The sequence below is a fragment of the Drosophila mauritiana genome, chromosome 3L (genome assembly GCF_004382145.1).
Source record: "Drosophila mauritiana strain mau12 chromosome 3L, ASM438214v1, whole genome shotgun sequence".
In the NCBI taxonomy this organism is placed as follows: Eukaryota; Metazoa; Arthropoda; class Insecta; order Diptera; family Drosophilidae; genus Drosophila; species Drosophila mauritiana.
Genome location: NC_046669.1, coordinates 18,859,959 through 18,876,966, shown reverse-complemented (window position 1 = coordinate 18,876,966; position 17,008 = coordinate 18,859,959). Strand labels below are relative to the sequence as shown.

General features: G+C 40.7%; 1 protein-coding gene across 2 annotated transcripts in view; it reads left to right on the top strand.

The window, feature by feature from the left end:
• The window catches only part of LOC117140704, a 67,880-nt gene that overhangs the window by 33,689 nt on the left and 17,183 nt on the right, over positions 1 to 17,008 (top strand). For both annotated transcript variants that reach the window (XM_033303769.1, XM_033303770.1), the window contains exons 6-9: positions 510 to 601; positions 1,677 to 1,913; positions 2,837 to 2,995; positions 9,108 to 9,286. In XM_033303769.1, the coding sequence (XP_033159660.1) occupies positions 510 to 601; positions 1,677 to 1,913; positions 2,837 to 2,995; positions 9,108 to 9,286 (667 nt within the window). The remainder of the gene's footprint in view (positions 1 to 509; positions 602 to 1,676; positions 1,914 to 2,836; positions 2,996 to 9,107; positions 9,287 to 17,008) is intronic.

Below are 17,008 nucleotides of genomic sequence, written 5' to 3'. Positions count from 1 at the left end.
CGCGCATAAATTATGAAAATTAATAAAAGTTCACTCGCCATGTGAGAGGAAACTCCTTCGGACACTTCTTGTCTGCAAAAGTGTTGACGAGCAGTTGACATGGCAATGGAGGAAAATCAAAGGAGAAATCGCAGATGGCATAATTGAAGGGAAATTGCGTGTCGAGATGGAAATTTGCACTCGTTAAGCATCCAATTGTATTGTTTTCTATCGAGAGGCAGGTCTTCTTTTCTGCAACTTAAGTAATGGGAGAGTCATGTAAATGTCAATCGGAAGCCGTTTTTAAAAGACCTACCTCAGTTTACATGTATTTCGTTCCTTTCTTTAACTTATATTTTAATCAGTATTATAAAGGAATTGCTTATGTGTATGTTTAAGTTCCTGTTGTTTCACATCACAGGAAACTAGCTTGAGTCACGTTTCCGGTGAAACATTTTCACATTGATTGCTCTTTTTGGCGTTTTAACATTTGAAATTGCATTCTACGACCGCTTTCCATTTTCTTGCAGGTATTTCATCCGCCACGCAATATCCGAGACGAGAAGCCCTTTGAGTTCAGCATAAGATATAAATTTATAAGCCAGTCGGATGCAGTTGTGAGGTAAGTTGCAGCACCGAATTGCACTGGCAAACTGACAAATATCTGTGCAGTTGGAAAAGTATTCAATTGATATTGGTTCGGTGCATTTCCCTCTTCCGACTTCACCCCTCTTCTCGACCAACCAGGGGTAATGTCATCAGTTGCCTCAGCTTTTCCCGCTCGGGTTTTCATCTTTCCATAGATGTTTCTATTCCTGGCACTGGCTCTGGATTTGGCTCGATTCAAAGGCTCTTGCTTAGAACTTAAATCTTTCTGCCCGAAAGAACAATGCCACTTGGTTGCCCTGGGGATGGCTTTTCGGGAAATTCCGAATCGAAGGAGGTTGCCTGCATAAAACATGAGCCGTGTTCTGTCTAGTTTCTCAATATAGATTTATCCTCACCTCATGTATTTGCACTGCAATCCATTTGTGCCTGCTGCCTAGGCATGTGTCAAATTTGTCTCCGTATCGCTTTTCCTCCCACCACCACCCACTTCCTCTTCCGAGTGCCGCGCTTTTTGTTTGCAGGTGGAAAATTAGAGCGAGAGGAAAATAGAAATTGAAATGTATTTTTACACCTGAATAAGTTGCACAGAATTTACAAGTCATTGCTACACTGCGAAAACGGTTATAGTCAGTATAACTGACTTTAAATAGAACTTAAGAATCTGCAATAATGTATCTTAAACTTCTTGAATCCATTTAAAGTGACTATTTTTCAATTAAGAGTTACACTTACAAAGCAAAGTTACTAAACATATTTCCCTTCTTGTTTAAGAGGTAAATTGGAATATTTTTCAAATGAAAAGCCCGTTCGTTGTCCGTGAATCGTGTGCACACCATTAGCAAACTAAACAATGATCAGACCCCAGGTATGACCGTCTATATACATGTATATGTAGAGTGGTGGGCGTGTGCGTCCCGTAGCACATTTTATGCAAATTGCTGGTCTTTGTGTTGTTGGTGGTGCTGCTGGCCCTGCCTTAAATACCATTCAAAATGTAGTCGCACGGACCGAAAACGAAAAGGACGCAGAACCTAAACTCGCACAACACTTAGTGAACTGAGAACTGAACCTTTTGGCCTCCATTCCAGATACGGCCTGCCCGATAAGCCGCTCGAACTGGGCCGTGTGACACCCGGCACCTATTGTACCAGGCAATTCGACGAGTGCTATCGGAACAAGTGTCGCCTGCAAAGTCCGAATTATCCTGGCATGTATCCGAGGAACGTTACCTGCTACTGGACGATCCGGCAGAAGGAAGTCCCGACCAGCAAGCACGCCATGATTGCCGTTAGCCAGGAAAATCAGCACAAGGCCTTGGTAAAACGGTAAGTTGGAGCTGGGAATTGTGGGCGGGGATGGGGGATTGGCCCGAAGAATCTCGAATGAATACCTGCATTGGAGAGCATTAAATAAGCATTACCATTCTGTCCGACGAATTCGAGTCCCGTCCCGAATTGAATGGGATATGTGCACATACATATCCCGGCCAGACAAAGTGCATCTGCATCTGCACTGCATTTGTATGACAAATTTCAATTTGGCAAATTGCTAGGCGAAGTACCAGTTTGCAGTTTGTTAACTGACGGCACAAATGAAACTGTTTCGTGTCCGAGAATGTTAAGCATTCGTCGCCCAAAAAGTTTTGTATATTCCAATTAAATGCTGCAAACTGGCAGCCGATGCAATTTGTATGCAAAACCGTATTAGAGGACAGTATGTGAAGTTTGTAATTGGATTGATGGGATTAGGTAAATGTATTTTTGATATTAGCTCACATTTATTTTCAACTTTCGAAGAGAACATATGGGCTTCCTGCTCAGGTGTAAAATCAGTGCTTTTATATGCACCAACGAAAATAGTCATTGCAGGACTCCTAACTTTTTTATAAATTTACAAAGTTTGATTCTAAAAAGTTTGTTATTGAAACAATAAGGAATAGAGAAAACAACACAGCTATTGGAAACAAACGTATATACTATAAAATTGATTGAAAAATATTTATTTCTATGTAACCATTGTTTGCCCACACTTTTCCACATACTTGTAAATATTATTTGTATTACTTTAGCTTTCACTATTATTTTGACCCCAGCTGTAACAATTTTCTAGCCTGGCTTTGGCAAATGAAAATGTTTTCATTGCATTTCGATTTGATTGCTTTTCTCCGTTTTTCAATTGTACATATTGTTCGTGCTCTTTGGCTAACCTCTCCAATATGATTCCCATTTTGTTTCGCCCACACTCACAGCTCAATAGCCAGCTTTAATAAAACATCCCGGTCCATTCGAGCCTGGTCGGACTGTACAGGTGAACGGGACCATTTGATTTTCTACGACGGCAGCTCCACCAACGATCCTGTTTTGGCCAAATACTGCGGAGGAGATTGGTTGCCACGCGTCGTTTCACGGTAAGTCAAACTATGAGATTGCACAAGAATTTCTCGCATTTTATAGGCTATCATATCCTTCATATATTTTATCTTAATCAAAGAGAGAGAGGGGAGAGAAAGAGAGAAAGGCAGGACCAAAAGAAACTGTAGGCAGACAGACATAGGACATTTATTTAACGCCACTTCTGCCTGTTATGAAAAAGTTAAATATAAGCACAGCAAAACTCATAATACATTTACAATAAAGGATAGACAGGCATTTTTAATGAGCGTGTGTGTGTGTGCCACTATGCTGTGATGTAAGTATCGTTCACAGTGATGCCTCACAGTGCTATCTAAACTATAAGGATGTGTGAAATGTGATACATTCTTATAACACATAATTCCATTGAATATAAATAAAAAGAGTTGTCTTAATTCATAGGAACATAATAAAAGAGATTTACTAAGCCCTGATATGTATCCCTGGCCAAGAGTAATTTTCGGATCACTGTAAGACGGGAATCCCCTTTTCCGCATCACTGATGTGCATGTGTGCGTGTGTGTGGGCTGGGAACCGCAGCCTAGTGCACTGCACTGCAGTTTTGGCTTGGGGCGCATGTGTTCCTATTCAGTTACACATAGATACAAAGCCGCTCACACAGATACAAAACGGGCGAGCGTGTGTGTGCCTTGCAATTGTGCGCAATGCTTAAGCAAAACCGGAAATTGGGTTGCTCGGCAGACAGTAACCGAAGGACAGACTCCGAGATCGACCGACAGACAGACAGACACACTCGGAGCGAAAAGTGAAAAAGAGATGCGAAATTCGAGATACAGATACACTCGCCCATCCTCAGATGCAGCCTCAGAAAGTGGAAAACAGCCCAGCGCACACATAGAAATAAATAGATTTATGCTGCCGGTTGAAACTTTGCTAGTGCCATCTATTGAAAACATTTTGATGCATGTGATTTATGCAATGGCAAAATTTTGCTCATTAGTTTCCCAGTTGCCAGCATTTAGATCGTCAACCATAAATTCTTAAAGGCTCGCCAGCCTTTCAAAAGCGTTTTAAGTTTCCAAACTCCAACGCACACGTACACACCTGCGGAGTTGTCCTGGAGTTTGGCTTAAGCAATTAAAATGCAGCTACTAATCTGCGTAGTTTCGGATTAGTTAGTGGAACTAGTTCGCTCATTAGTGGAAAGCTTTGCGGTCTGTATTTTGATTTCCTACCTACAAAAATACTAACTTAAATAAAACCTGTTTAGCTGGGGTACTTTAAGTAACCAAGTATGGGCTGAAGAAAATATCCTAGCAGTTCCAAAAATAAGAAAGAATGCTAACAAAAGGACTCATATATACGTTTACACAGTTTACAAATAAATTTATTAAACTCAAAATTGTTATTATAAAATTTTCTCTGTAGCTCACCGGGACACCAAAATAATTTAATCCCCATAAAACAAGTAGCACATTTATCTCCCAAATACTAAACTAGGAACTCATTGGGTTTAGATTGTCATAAATTCTTGGAAGTCTGCTCTCGATGTGCTTAAGAACACTTTCGGGACATCCCCAAAACGCTGGAATGCAGCTCTCAGCCACGCCCACGCATTTCCATGGCTTCAAGTGGCCTAGTTGCCCCAAACCCCCCACCACAACCACCTTAAGCCCCCTCCGACGGCGCCTCTGGCCATTTATCTTGCACTTGAGCATTTGTTTTTGTTGTCTTTCGGTCTTTGGTCAGGGCCAAAAGTTTGCTCTTTTCCAGGGTCTGGGTCTCCTCTGCCCACTTGGTGACCTCTTGAGACATGCACATAAACTCGGATTTTTTCTAACTGGACTGTGCTTTGCTTTCTTCTGGCTCTTGCAGCTGGAAAAACATATCATGAGAGATCTCAAGCAATCGATTTTCAAATTAATGTATTCATTTTGGACTGCAAAAGTGGAAAAGCATTTAAAGGTTGCACTCCGGCATATATATTCTTCATAACTTCGAAAATAACAAAATACCTAAACATGTTTCCAGAAGCTATATCTATATCAACTGTTTTAATTTGAAGCACCTTAAGTATGTCAATGCTTATAAATGATAATGTTTTAAAAACTAGTTTAAAATGTGTCGCTTTTTAAAATCGGCCCAACGATGATGAGATCTTCGCCTTGCCCCTTAATCTCTTAATGAGTTGCACTCTCGCATTTATTGACATCCTTTCCGTATCCTTGGGAAAATCGCATAAGCGCGCACAGGTGCCAAAAAGAGGGCGACGGGATCGGGGAATGCGCATCAAATATGCATAGAGCGTAATATGCACATGAAGGAGAAAACGAACGAAGCAAAAGACGCTCACAGAACTTGATGGAAAAGTGGGTCCCCACGAAAAAACGGCATTAAGAAGCCAGGGCCGTAGCTCATGCCGCGCTTTTCCTTCCACCGGCACACCGCACTCATTTTCCACATCCTTCGTCTGGCAGGACACCGAAAACAATTTTCTCTAGTGCGCTATTGAAATGATGAAAATGTTTGATTTTATTTCCCAATTGTTGATCACATCAGTACTTTAAAATTACATGAACTGCAGTGCACATTGATCCGAACGAAATCAAAAAAATAGATACATAGGCCATAAGGAAAAGGCCAAGTAATAAAAAATACCTAATAAATTATATGAATGACAGTTTCCGTACTTTGTGTTTAGTTGTATTTTTATTATACAGTTCTCCGAATTTTCCGTGCACTGCGTCAGCTTCATACGCGACATGAGCACACGAATTACTGATGCACACACACAGGCGCAGGGAAAAGTCCTTCTTCTACGCCTGCAAACATCGCTCGCTTTGCTTCTCACCTCAGACATGGTTCTCTGACTTGATGCGAAAATCGCATATGCACACAAGGACGAGGGAAATGGGAAATGAGTGAGATGGGTGGGGAGTATCTTGGGGCGGAGGAAGCTACATGAAAATTATTAATTTCCCAGCGCAACTTAAAATTGCAACAAGCTAAAGGTGCCGTGAGACGTTGGTATTTTATTGGTCTCTTTTTCTTTTTCTCGCATTTCCCTTTTTTGGGTGGGTGGGGAGTGGGTTGGAAAAGCTGGAAAAGTTGTATTTCCATCTCAGCTGCAGCAGCAGCACCAGCTGTTGATTTTCCTCTAAGTAAATGTTAATTTTTGTTAGCCAAGAAAAGAAAAACTCAAAGCGATAACTTTTTAAATTGCATATTAATTTTTTATGGCGCAAATATTCCACCCCTCCCCTTCGCGCCACACCCCGCTAAACCTGCTTTTTGTGGTTGCACTTTGCGGATTAGACTTGATGAAAATCGGTGAAAGAAAACGGGATGTTTGCTTTCGGTTAATTCTATTTTTTGGATGGGGATTTCGTCTGGAAAGGTTTAACTTTAAGTGCTTTATGCCTTGGAGGTGCATTACGGAATCGCTTAAATAACTTTAAAGTATCAGTGTATCACTAAAGAAATTATTTTAAGCTATCGGATTTTGAAATCGGGTTCATTTTCGTATCTCAGAATCGTTTTAGAACTATTGAAAACTAGTACATCGTAGGCAAAGCAATTTAACAGTTTGATTTTCGATTGAAACACGCAATGCTGGGTATCAAAAACAGCTTTTAATGCTCGGCTCCTTTAATAACTCGAAATCCACGCCTGCTACTGAGCTCTCCTGCAAACACGGGGCTTTCAAAATCCCCCTGAGCACCCATGGTGACCGCAATTCCATAGAATTTCGAGGAGGACGTTTTCGGGGAGGACATAGCTGCCATTTGCGGTCAGGACACTCTGACGCTTCGGAGAACTCAACGCGTATTGATAACCGACAAAGGGACAGCGATTTGGAGCAGAGGTCGCACGGGAGTGGCGAGTTCAAGGAGGCAACTTGGCTATGGATTCGTGTTGATTTTACGACACCCACAAGTGTGCCGCAGGCCATAAAGTAACCAAATGTCACGCAAGTACGCGTACTGAAATTTACACTTGCAGAAATTAGAAACAACTTACAAATTTGAAATTAGCCTGAGCACCTTTATTTTACAACACTTGTAGAGAAAGTACAGGTATATATAGAGTAAAGATAAAGAACAAAGACAGACTTATTACGCCAAGATGTTTCTTTTGTTAGATTCATAAAAAGAATTCAAATTATGAAGATTAAATATTAAGCTGAGCATGTATTTCAAATAATAAGCTAAGTTTGGCCAAATATACAAGGCGTTACCAGACCCTTTCCTCTTGAGTGGGGATTGTAAATTTGGAAAATATCCAGACATTTCCCCGAGTACACCAACACACACAAGCGCTGGCGAAAAGGACATTCCCAAGCAACCAGGACATGCCCCAGCTGAATTCCAGCGGCCTGAGTGGGGACCAAACATTTGTGTCGCTTTATTAAAAATTAATTTACTTTTCATTTGCAGTTTATTGCACTTGGCACTGACAGAAAGCATTGCAGCTGCTCCGCATCCAGACCCCAAGCCCCCCTCTAATCCGAGCACCCCCTTCTGAGGACACGTTTCGCTTAAATAATAAGGAGCTTTGCCGCCCACACTTGGCCACACTTACACGTATTAAAAAGCCATTTTGTTGGCCATGTTTGATGGCTTTTGACATCGTCTGCGTGAGCGTTTCTTTTTAAGTGTTCAAAGTCTTGGCTCGGATGGGTGCAAGTGTGTGAGTTAGTGGCTGTGTGTGTGTGTGTTTCCGTTTTATTTTATGTCATGCCATATTACGCATACGCCGTGTGTGCACACCTCTTGCCCGGGCAATAAAAATTCAATTTGATGTTTAAATTGAAAACTTTGAACATTATTTATACGGTCATAAATGCGGCATGCAAAGAAGATGAAGGAGGAACCCAGACCTGCGTACATCACTTTTCAATAGCGGGGAAACGAGAACTTATGGAAATTTAAACTAAATGTGTTCTGCAGATCATAAAGATTTAATAAATTACGTAACAAATTCATTGTATAGCTCAATTAAATAGTATTCTTTTTTTCTGAAAAGCATAAAGATTGAGTAACTTACACAAAAAAATAGTTATTAGATAATGAAATTGATTTAACGCAGACAAGGAAATAACCATGTCATCACCCACTTTTAGTGTCGTACTAAGACTATTATTTTCGCTTAGAACTCTCAATTTGATAGACACTTCGGTGAAAACGGCATCTACAAGTGTAGCGACCACTCGAAGTTTATGAACACTCGATGTCACTGCCATGGCAGCTGTTCCAGCCTTTTCGCTCCCAAAAAATCTGGCGTCGCGTCGTCTGCAAATGGAGACAAATAATATGAGGGGGTGGATAAGCTTTTGGTGCAACACCCACTGGCGACTGACATTTCATAATTTTTGGCCAGCGAAATCAAAAGACAAACGCCGGAATTTTTGGCCCAACTCGACTTCGTTACTTTGTTATGCCAAAAAATTTGCCTAAACTTTGCCTAAACCACCCACCGCCCACCGCCCGCCAGCGAGACAATGGCGAAAAAAGTTAATTTGGCAGCAAAAATGCAAACAACCAGACGGAGCGGACACTTTAAATAGCCCAAAACAAAGCGGCGGAGCACTGCGTCATACTTTAGGGCGCGGCTCGTCGGCATTTTGGCAAAACGCCCACCGAGATTGTTGTTTGTGCTATTTCGCTGGCTGTTTTGGTTTTGGGTTTGTTGCCTCTTTCGTGGGCAAAAAGTTTACGACTTTTCTTGTTTGCCGAATTGTGCAAATTAAATTTATGTGCGCTGAAGTTTTTTCACGCCTCTAATTGGAGTGCCAGTGGCCTGGTTATGGACAAACATCGCCAAATACCACGGGGCGTATGAGCGATATTGGGGTAAAACTTCTGAGATTTCTTTGTGCGAAACTTTTTGTGGCCCAGCTGCTCACCACTCACGTCCAAGTATCGTAGGATTTTAAACAAACAAATAAGCCAATATCCAGTTGAATTTAATAATAAAATGGAACGTGATGGGACAACCAAGGAAAGTGTAGCTAAGTTCTATTTGCATTGATCAGAAACATACAAACATAAATAAATATTCGATGATTATTTAATGATTGTTATTAGACTCTCAACACTTACTAAACAGAGTATTAACTTAATGTCACCTGCCTTTTGTCACTTTCAGAGGTCCTGAGATGTTGGTGGCCTTCCACTCCAGCCCGTTTTCTGCGCCCTTGCAACAGGGCATCCCGAACCGAGGCTTCGAACTGGACGTGGACATCCTCTTCACCGACTCCGACTCATTTGACTTCGCGCAGGGCACCAAGAACCTGTGCGAGTTCCACATAAATGCCTCGAATCCAGGTGAGAGGGGGTATCCGCAAATGAATATGAATAACCGTAATTAATGGCAATTAATGTGGGGCTCAGCTGCAGGTGCAGGTGCGGCAAACTTTCCCGAAAGGAGGGACACTATCAACTGGGTCAGCATTTTGCATTACCCATTTCCACTGCTCACAATTCGCACTTCTTGCGCAACTTTTACGAGTTATTTCTTCCTTATAAATGCAAGAGTGCTTCCTTTTCTTCGTTCTTTTTTTACCGGGGAATTATTATTTATATTGCCTGCTGATGAATGTTTCTGGACGGAGCACTTCGCTGGCTGCTTAATTGCCATAAAAACAATCAGATGTTGAAAGCCAATTCCTTGCCGTATTTTTGCGTCGTGGTGTAAACAGAGCCGTTCGGCGAGGTGTCACATTTTAATAGGCGTGGCCGCAACTATGCAGCCTCTATTAGCCTTTGGCTCTAATCTAAACAGACTAAATGAGATTTTAATTAAATTCATGGCCAGACGAATACCCCACGGAAACCGGAGTCTTAAGCTGGCCAAATGGCTTTTCAGGCTTGACTTGATGCGGCGGCCAAGAAGAAAAGTATGAGTAATTGCTTGGGCAGCGATAATGTTCGGGATGGATTTCAGTCGCGGAGTGGGAAAATTAGATGCATGTGATGCGGTTCCTTGGGTAATTGGGAAAGGGGAAGTATAGATAATTTCAAGCTTGGTGAATTTATTTATGCTCTCCATAGCAGAATACAAATATTGCAAACTTCTTTTCTTGGTGTATAAAATCCAAAGGCTGGTAAATAAGACTAGAACTACATTGAAGCTAAAAATGAACTCTTTAATTATGTAAAAAAAAGCTGAAGTACCCCCATTCCTTGTGGCCACATTAATTAACATTCGCCACTAACCGAAGGAGTTGTCTATTCTAAACTTGTTTTCACACGACTTCCCACTCACTTTAACACCCATCTCCGCCTGCATCTTTCACCTAATATTTCCCCTTGACTTGGCTTCTCTGGAATTTCATGCTCCCTGGTCAGCAGTCAGCTGCATTTAATTGAAAAATTATTAAATGAAATTTCAGACTGCCCTTCTGAGCCTCTTGGGTGCCAGGGAACTGGAAACTGGAAAGGATCTCCAGAACCAGGAACGCTCCATCAATTTAGTGCAGCAGCCGCAGCGGTGGCCAAAAGTAGGCAACGCCATGGCAGCCGCTAATGTTCATTAATTTGCACTTAATAACTTTTGAGTAGATTTTATTTTGCTGGCCAAGCCGAAAGCGCGTCGGGCTTTTATTATTTTCTCCACCGCTTTTTTATCTCGCAAAAAAGGGAAGAAAATTGAGGCAGCCCTCATTTAAAATTAGTTTTTTGGTTGAGCAGGCAATTTTGGCAGGGAAAAGTATAGGGCAAATCAACTCGGTCCTAGTTTACTTTCCTCCTTATTCCTTACATAACAGCTTCCTCACGCCTTGTTGTTCTTGTGCTCATTAACTTGCCAGCTTATATAATATATATGTACATCTATATATAGGTATGTATTTGTCTGTTGTTTCGGTTTGGCTTAATTTTTGACCGTTTAACTTTGGGAAATGCCGTTCATCCACATTTCCCATTCCCTTGGCTTTTTCACTTCGACTTGGCTTAATGCGTTGACTGGGAAATCCAGCAGATGTGCCTCCTATCATTAGGCCAAACATTCTAGGTGGGTGGGAGGATTTTTAGCGGCGATTTCGTTGCTATATCCATCATAGTTATAATTCAGACGGAAAATTGTGGCTGTATGTTTTGAAAAGGGATAACTGAAGCTGTAAGCACCAAAGAGCCACCACGGAATAATCGCTATTATTTTTATTATCTTAATTAAAAAGGCGAGGCACAGAATTTAAGTTAAATTAAAATTCGTATAAAAAGACTAAAAAAATAATTAAATCACTAATTTCAAATAAACAAGTGAAATACAAAAGATTCTAATTAGAAATAGCAAACAGCATTCCGTTAAAGCGAGCTGTGACCGAAATCGAAAAATGCCTTAAATACTGGCAACAGTTTGCGGCATGTTCAATTAGTAAAACTCGGCGTATGAAACATTTATTTATAACAGCCAAGGAACCACGCGGTCTGAATGCGTGGGTGAAGTGGGGGGGAGTTAGAAGGAGTTGGCCAACAATTCGGGCCAACAAGGCGGTATAATTGTTTTGTTATCGACACACGCACACACCCCCGTGGCCACGCCCCGCTTGCGTGGGAGGGGCGGCAGCTTTGTGCGATACAAATAAATTATTAGGGGGTGCAACATGATTTTAATTAAAGTTTTAACGAAAACCAAATATTTATCGTTTCATTTTGCTTTCATCTGTTCGCTGTGTGCGGTTTTATTTGCGGCCCCACTCCGCAAAAACCCCTCTTTTCGCAAAACACAAACAAGAACAACATCATTAAGCATGGGGAGGCTAAAATTCAATATGCATTTGTATTTGAATATTTGAAATTTTAGCCAGAGAACGGGCGAAACAAGGACAATTTATTATGAACAACAAAGGTCATTGCAATGTTATACATAATCATCAGTGTGCGGTTTTCAATAGAATTCTCGTAGAATATTCAACGCAAATAATGCGCTGGGACCACGCGGCGTATGATTAATAAACTGCAGATGCAAATGCAGATGCAGATGCTTTGTGTGCAGAAGTCCGGCTCGGGTTTCACTTATTGCGTTGATTACGTAACTGAATCTGTTGCATATTTAATTTGGTTTGATTTGGCCATAACTTTTTCAATTAACTTTAATTAAATTCGCAACTTTTCGCCCAGCCAGTGAAGAAAACCCTCTGGCTCTGTGGTGTGTGTCGATTTTAATTACAATTTGTTTGCTTGCATTTTCCGCTGACAGCCCTGCAATCGTTTAAAGCACGTTTAAATCAATCGCACAACAGCGCTTGCCAAAAGTTCTTGGGTATTTTCATAGCCATTGTCATAGCTGCCAATTGTCGATCCAATTATTTCCTAAAAGGATTTATCCGCCAGCCAAGCCAGCCAAGCGTTATCTGACCCAATCAATACCAATGCTCAATCCCGTCCGGATTCCCTAATTAGTGCTAATCAACTCCAGCCGAACATCATCCCGTATGCATTGAGCGCCCACAAAAGCGGAAAAACTTCATCCTGCGAATATTTAATATGCCCATTGCCATGGCAACTTGTTCTCACATCTAATGTCGCCAATCAAAATTGGGTAATAAATTATCCTGCATGGAATTGCTGTAAGATTTGCTCAAATCATTTATGCCAACTAAGCAGCAGGAATACACAGGCTGCGATGGAAAACGGGAATCACAGATGCCGAAAATTTATTGCCCAACGAACCAAGGAACACATTCGATTTATGTTTTGGCCTTTAGCCTATGGAAACGCTTGTAAACATTTTATGAAATAATCAGCGAAATATAGGATAGGAAATACACTCGAGTTTTAATAAAGAATAAGTTACAATTTTTAATGGCTGGAAAAAAAAAGGCTGAGATTAAAAAGCTTTCAACATTCGCATTTTAACCTTATGTGACAGCCAGAGTTTCGACGGGATTCCCTTGCTAATTCCGGAAAAGTTGTTTTGACGTTTTTCTGTTCATTGATTTACGGATTATTGTTGATGACATAGTTGGGGGAATTGCCAACTCGCCCCGCTGAACTTAAGTTTCTTCTAACACCAACTCATTTCCCCTGCCAGCTTCAGCCATTTTTTCAGCGCCGCCCTCAGCTGTTGTTACACCTAAAGTTTCGCAAAGTTTTTCAGCAAACTTTAAGCAAAACCTTTCAATTTTCCTGCTACTTTTCCCTCGTCTCCCGGAACGTTTGTCGGAATTTTCCTTTTTAATTTCATAAAGTCAACAGACGAAAACAAAGAAAGGGAAAGCAAACAATGAAGCGTGGAACGGCGGCAAAGACAAAGGAACTTTTATTTAATGTGTTGGCGGGGAAAGGTTGGTTAGAATGTAACATGTAAAATTAAAGGTGTTTTGCAAAATTGAAAGGACGAAAGAGCCACGAAAAATACCCACAAAATTAGCTGATCAAATTGTGTTTAGTACGCTAATTAACAACATCAATTAAACAGCATATGCGTAAAGGAAGGCACATAATTAAATTCCAGAAGTTGGTTTATTCTAGCAATTTGGTTTAAATCATTAGTAAGTTATTACATTTATATCAAAGAAACATAGCATAAACATTTTTAATAGATTTTAAAGTTATTTAATACTTGAAAGTAAGGAAAGTATCCACAATTTTTATATCTTTAAAATTTTAATATATAAATAAGCATATAAAACTTAGGGAAAATAGGAATAAATACTAAATAGCAAACAATTAAAACTTATTTGTGCAATACATTGATATCAGCTGGATTTTCCCGGTTTTCCTCAATGCTCCCCAATGGGAAAATCGAAGCAAATGGGTTTGCGATGTCGGAGAAGCCGGCGAATATTTGCTGTTTAGTTTGCTTATTGAGTTGCAATTTTGTTTGCAATCAGCGGATGGGAAGAGGAAGCTATTGAAAACAACAACCGAGTTGGCCAAGAGGGGCTGGTTGGAGCCGGGGGCGTGGTGGGGCAGATGATTGGCAAACAACAAATTAGCATATTTGCACATAACGGCAACATTTTATTTGCATTCCAATGTGTGGGAGAGTGTGTGTGCGTTCGCATGTGTGTATGCGCTTTTATGTAATATCAATATTTAATTTTGAATTTGTCAATGGATGGCAAAATTCTAGCAGCTCTCTATTAACTGTGTGCCATTTTTTGTGGGATTTGAGTTTTAGGCAAATATGGAAAATATTCCAGCTTGCTTGCCCGAAAATAGCCAAATTTCTTCAAAGGGCTATAACGCGTTCCATCTGGCCCTCTGGAACCTTCGGCTTTGGTGCAACCAAACATTAATTGGCTGAAAGCTTTGGCAACTTAATTTTCCATGGAAATTAATTATTAGGGCAAACAACCAGAATACGGAAACTCCCATTGGGGACATGGGGCATGCCCCTGCATATATTTATTAAGCTACTTTCTGCCCCCGGCTGGAAATTTCGTAAATTTCGGTTTGGCAGTGCACAAAAACATAATTAACTTGGTCGATGTGATGCATACGCATACGTATATATAATCAGCGAATGTGGTGGCCAAATGGGAAAGCGGGGCTAAAAGCGAATGTTTTTGTTTGCCACACATTTATTATTTATTACGTTTAATTTGCTTTGCGCGCCCGACCAATCATATTTCGCTTTTCGGCTTGGGGTTTGTTATTCTTGTTGCACTCGTTTTGGCCATGGCTAAACTTAAAATGTTTATTTTTGGTTTCGGTTTCGGTAGCCAATAAACAAAATATCAAATTGGTAGGAAACTTGGGCTCCGATGGTTAAAAGGAAGCGAGTAAATTTCAATTGAAATTAGTACAAGTATCCTTTATATACGCGTTTTATAAAAAGTAGCTGAGCCAATTAATATCCCCTTTAAAATCAGAACCAACTCATTCAAAACAGGCATGTACATCCCTACATTTAAATTAAACAAAAACATATATATGCCTAGAATGCGGGAAATTTGCAAAAACTTGCAGGGAAAAAAGGGATCGTCTGGCGCAGTTATCAATTTAATGTTGAATGACCATTAGGCTTATGGCGATTTACCACCGGCAATTCAACAAAAACCAATTCAGCGCCATCAAATATGCGTGACAATCCATTAAGTGATATATACAGTATTCGCAGTGGAGCCCACTTGCATTTTAAATGGTCCGGTCCGGTTTGGAATAGTCTCGATTGGGGTTTGGTTTCGGTCTGGCTAATTGTTTGAATGTGTTGAATGTAATGCAGCATAAAACGAAAATAAACAGCTCCACTTGGCCAGTTCGCCATGGGCAGATATACCACACTAACTATATACATAACACAGCCCGCGGGGCGAGTTCTATTTAATTTGCGCACTCGTCGGGGCCCGAAATGCGAAATCGAAAAACAGCAACCGCGGCGGCAATCCAATCCAGTAAACAATCAGCGGGAAAAAGGACCCTGAATGGAAATGGAAATGCTACTCAATCAGCAATAGTTGGATTCCAGGACCAAGTCCTGCCTCTCCGCCCGCAATCAATAAAGGTAACACCCCATAATTTAATGCCCCAAATGTGTTGCGACTACATTTTGCGGTTGCTGGCCAAGGCAAAAAATACAAAGCCAACGTGGCCGTGCCACCAACATTTCCCCACCGCCGGCGGCCCAAATGCACTCTAATAATAAATCGCAGAAATAACCATTTTATTGCCAGCGCTTGCGGTTTTCCTATTCCAGGTGTGGGTATGCGTCCAGGGTTCCCAGGCTCACAAACACACCTGTCTGCGCAGTGTTGCCTCTCGATAGTCGCACTTTATGGCCAGCTGATAAGCATATTATTATTATTGCTACTATTACGCACCCACACAGTCCTGCCTTGAATTATTCCGTACGTGTGTGCGAGACCATATAGTGGCCATATATCTGGCGGGTCTCGATGGCTATGGCAACTCTTATTGTTGTAAGCCCACGCAGTCAGCGCAAATGTGTCGAAGCGAAATTTATTACAGTCGACTCGTGCAACTGAAACCAGATGAGTTCCACCGGAAGTTAGAGGTGTGCGCGTGAGACTGTTCTTTTTTTTTCATTCAGGATGCCATTAGATACTATTCTATGTTCTAAGAGAAACTTAAATAAAACATCTAAGGAACAAAGAACCATTCTGTATAGAACATAAATCCATAAAGCCAACAAGCTTTATTCAAGTGCGTGAGGAATTGAAGAATTGCCTTCCTTTTAACGAATAACTCTGTATAGAACATCCATAAATCCAACAAAACAACTTTATTAAAATATAAAGGAATAACTTCTTTTTCAACAACAATTGTGTATAGAACATTCATAAATTATTAGAGAAGCTTTGATACACACCAATTTAATTGCATTCGTTTATGGTACTTGCAGCGTATTATAAGTACAAATATTTTTCATGGCTAATTCAGGCTTTATTGCCATCTCTAGTGCTGAGTGCTCCTGGCCATCTGTTAACTAATTCACATGCCAGGGCCGGAATGGCCAATGATTACATTTCACGTGCCATATGCATTTGCTAGTCGCAAACACTTGTATCCCTGCATATGTGTATGTAACTTTCATGTGGCGAGTTGTCGATTATTTTGCGCATTTTAGTTGCTATGTGAAATCACAATTCCCCAGCGAGTTGAAAAATGTTATTGGGATTTCTGTTGACAGTTTCGACTGCAAATTTTATGAATGTTCACTTCGTTTGATCCACTCTGCGCACGGAAGGGCCTTAAAAACCATACAGTCGCCTGCATTCGAAATGCGAGTTAAATTTGATTTGTATATTTCAAATGACAGAAATGGAATGAACAATGGATTTGCGGTTTCAAAAACAATGTACGTATTTAATATGGCCCACCTTTCATACGCGACGCCCGAATATAGGCAACACTTTTTTGAAACTCCCATCCAGCATTTGCTGCTCTGGAGGCGCAGCTCATGTTTAAAGGCCACTTTACTTTTATATGCCACAGCCAGCGAAATGTGACAATAAAAATCTCATAAAAACGTATTACTTAGCTAGGACTCTCCCATACAGTGCACTGAAAGAAATTAGCTACTTCTTTGAGTTGTTTATATTGACTGGGCTAAATGCGTATCATAATGATATATAAATA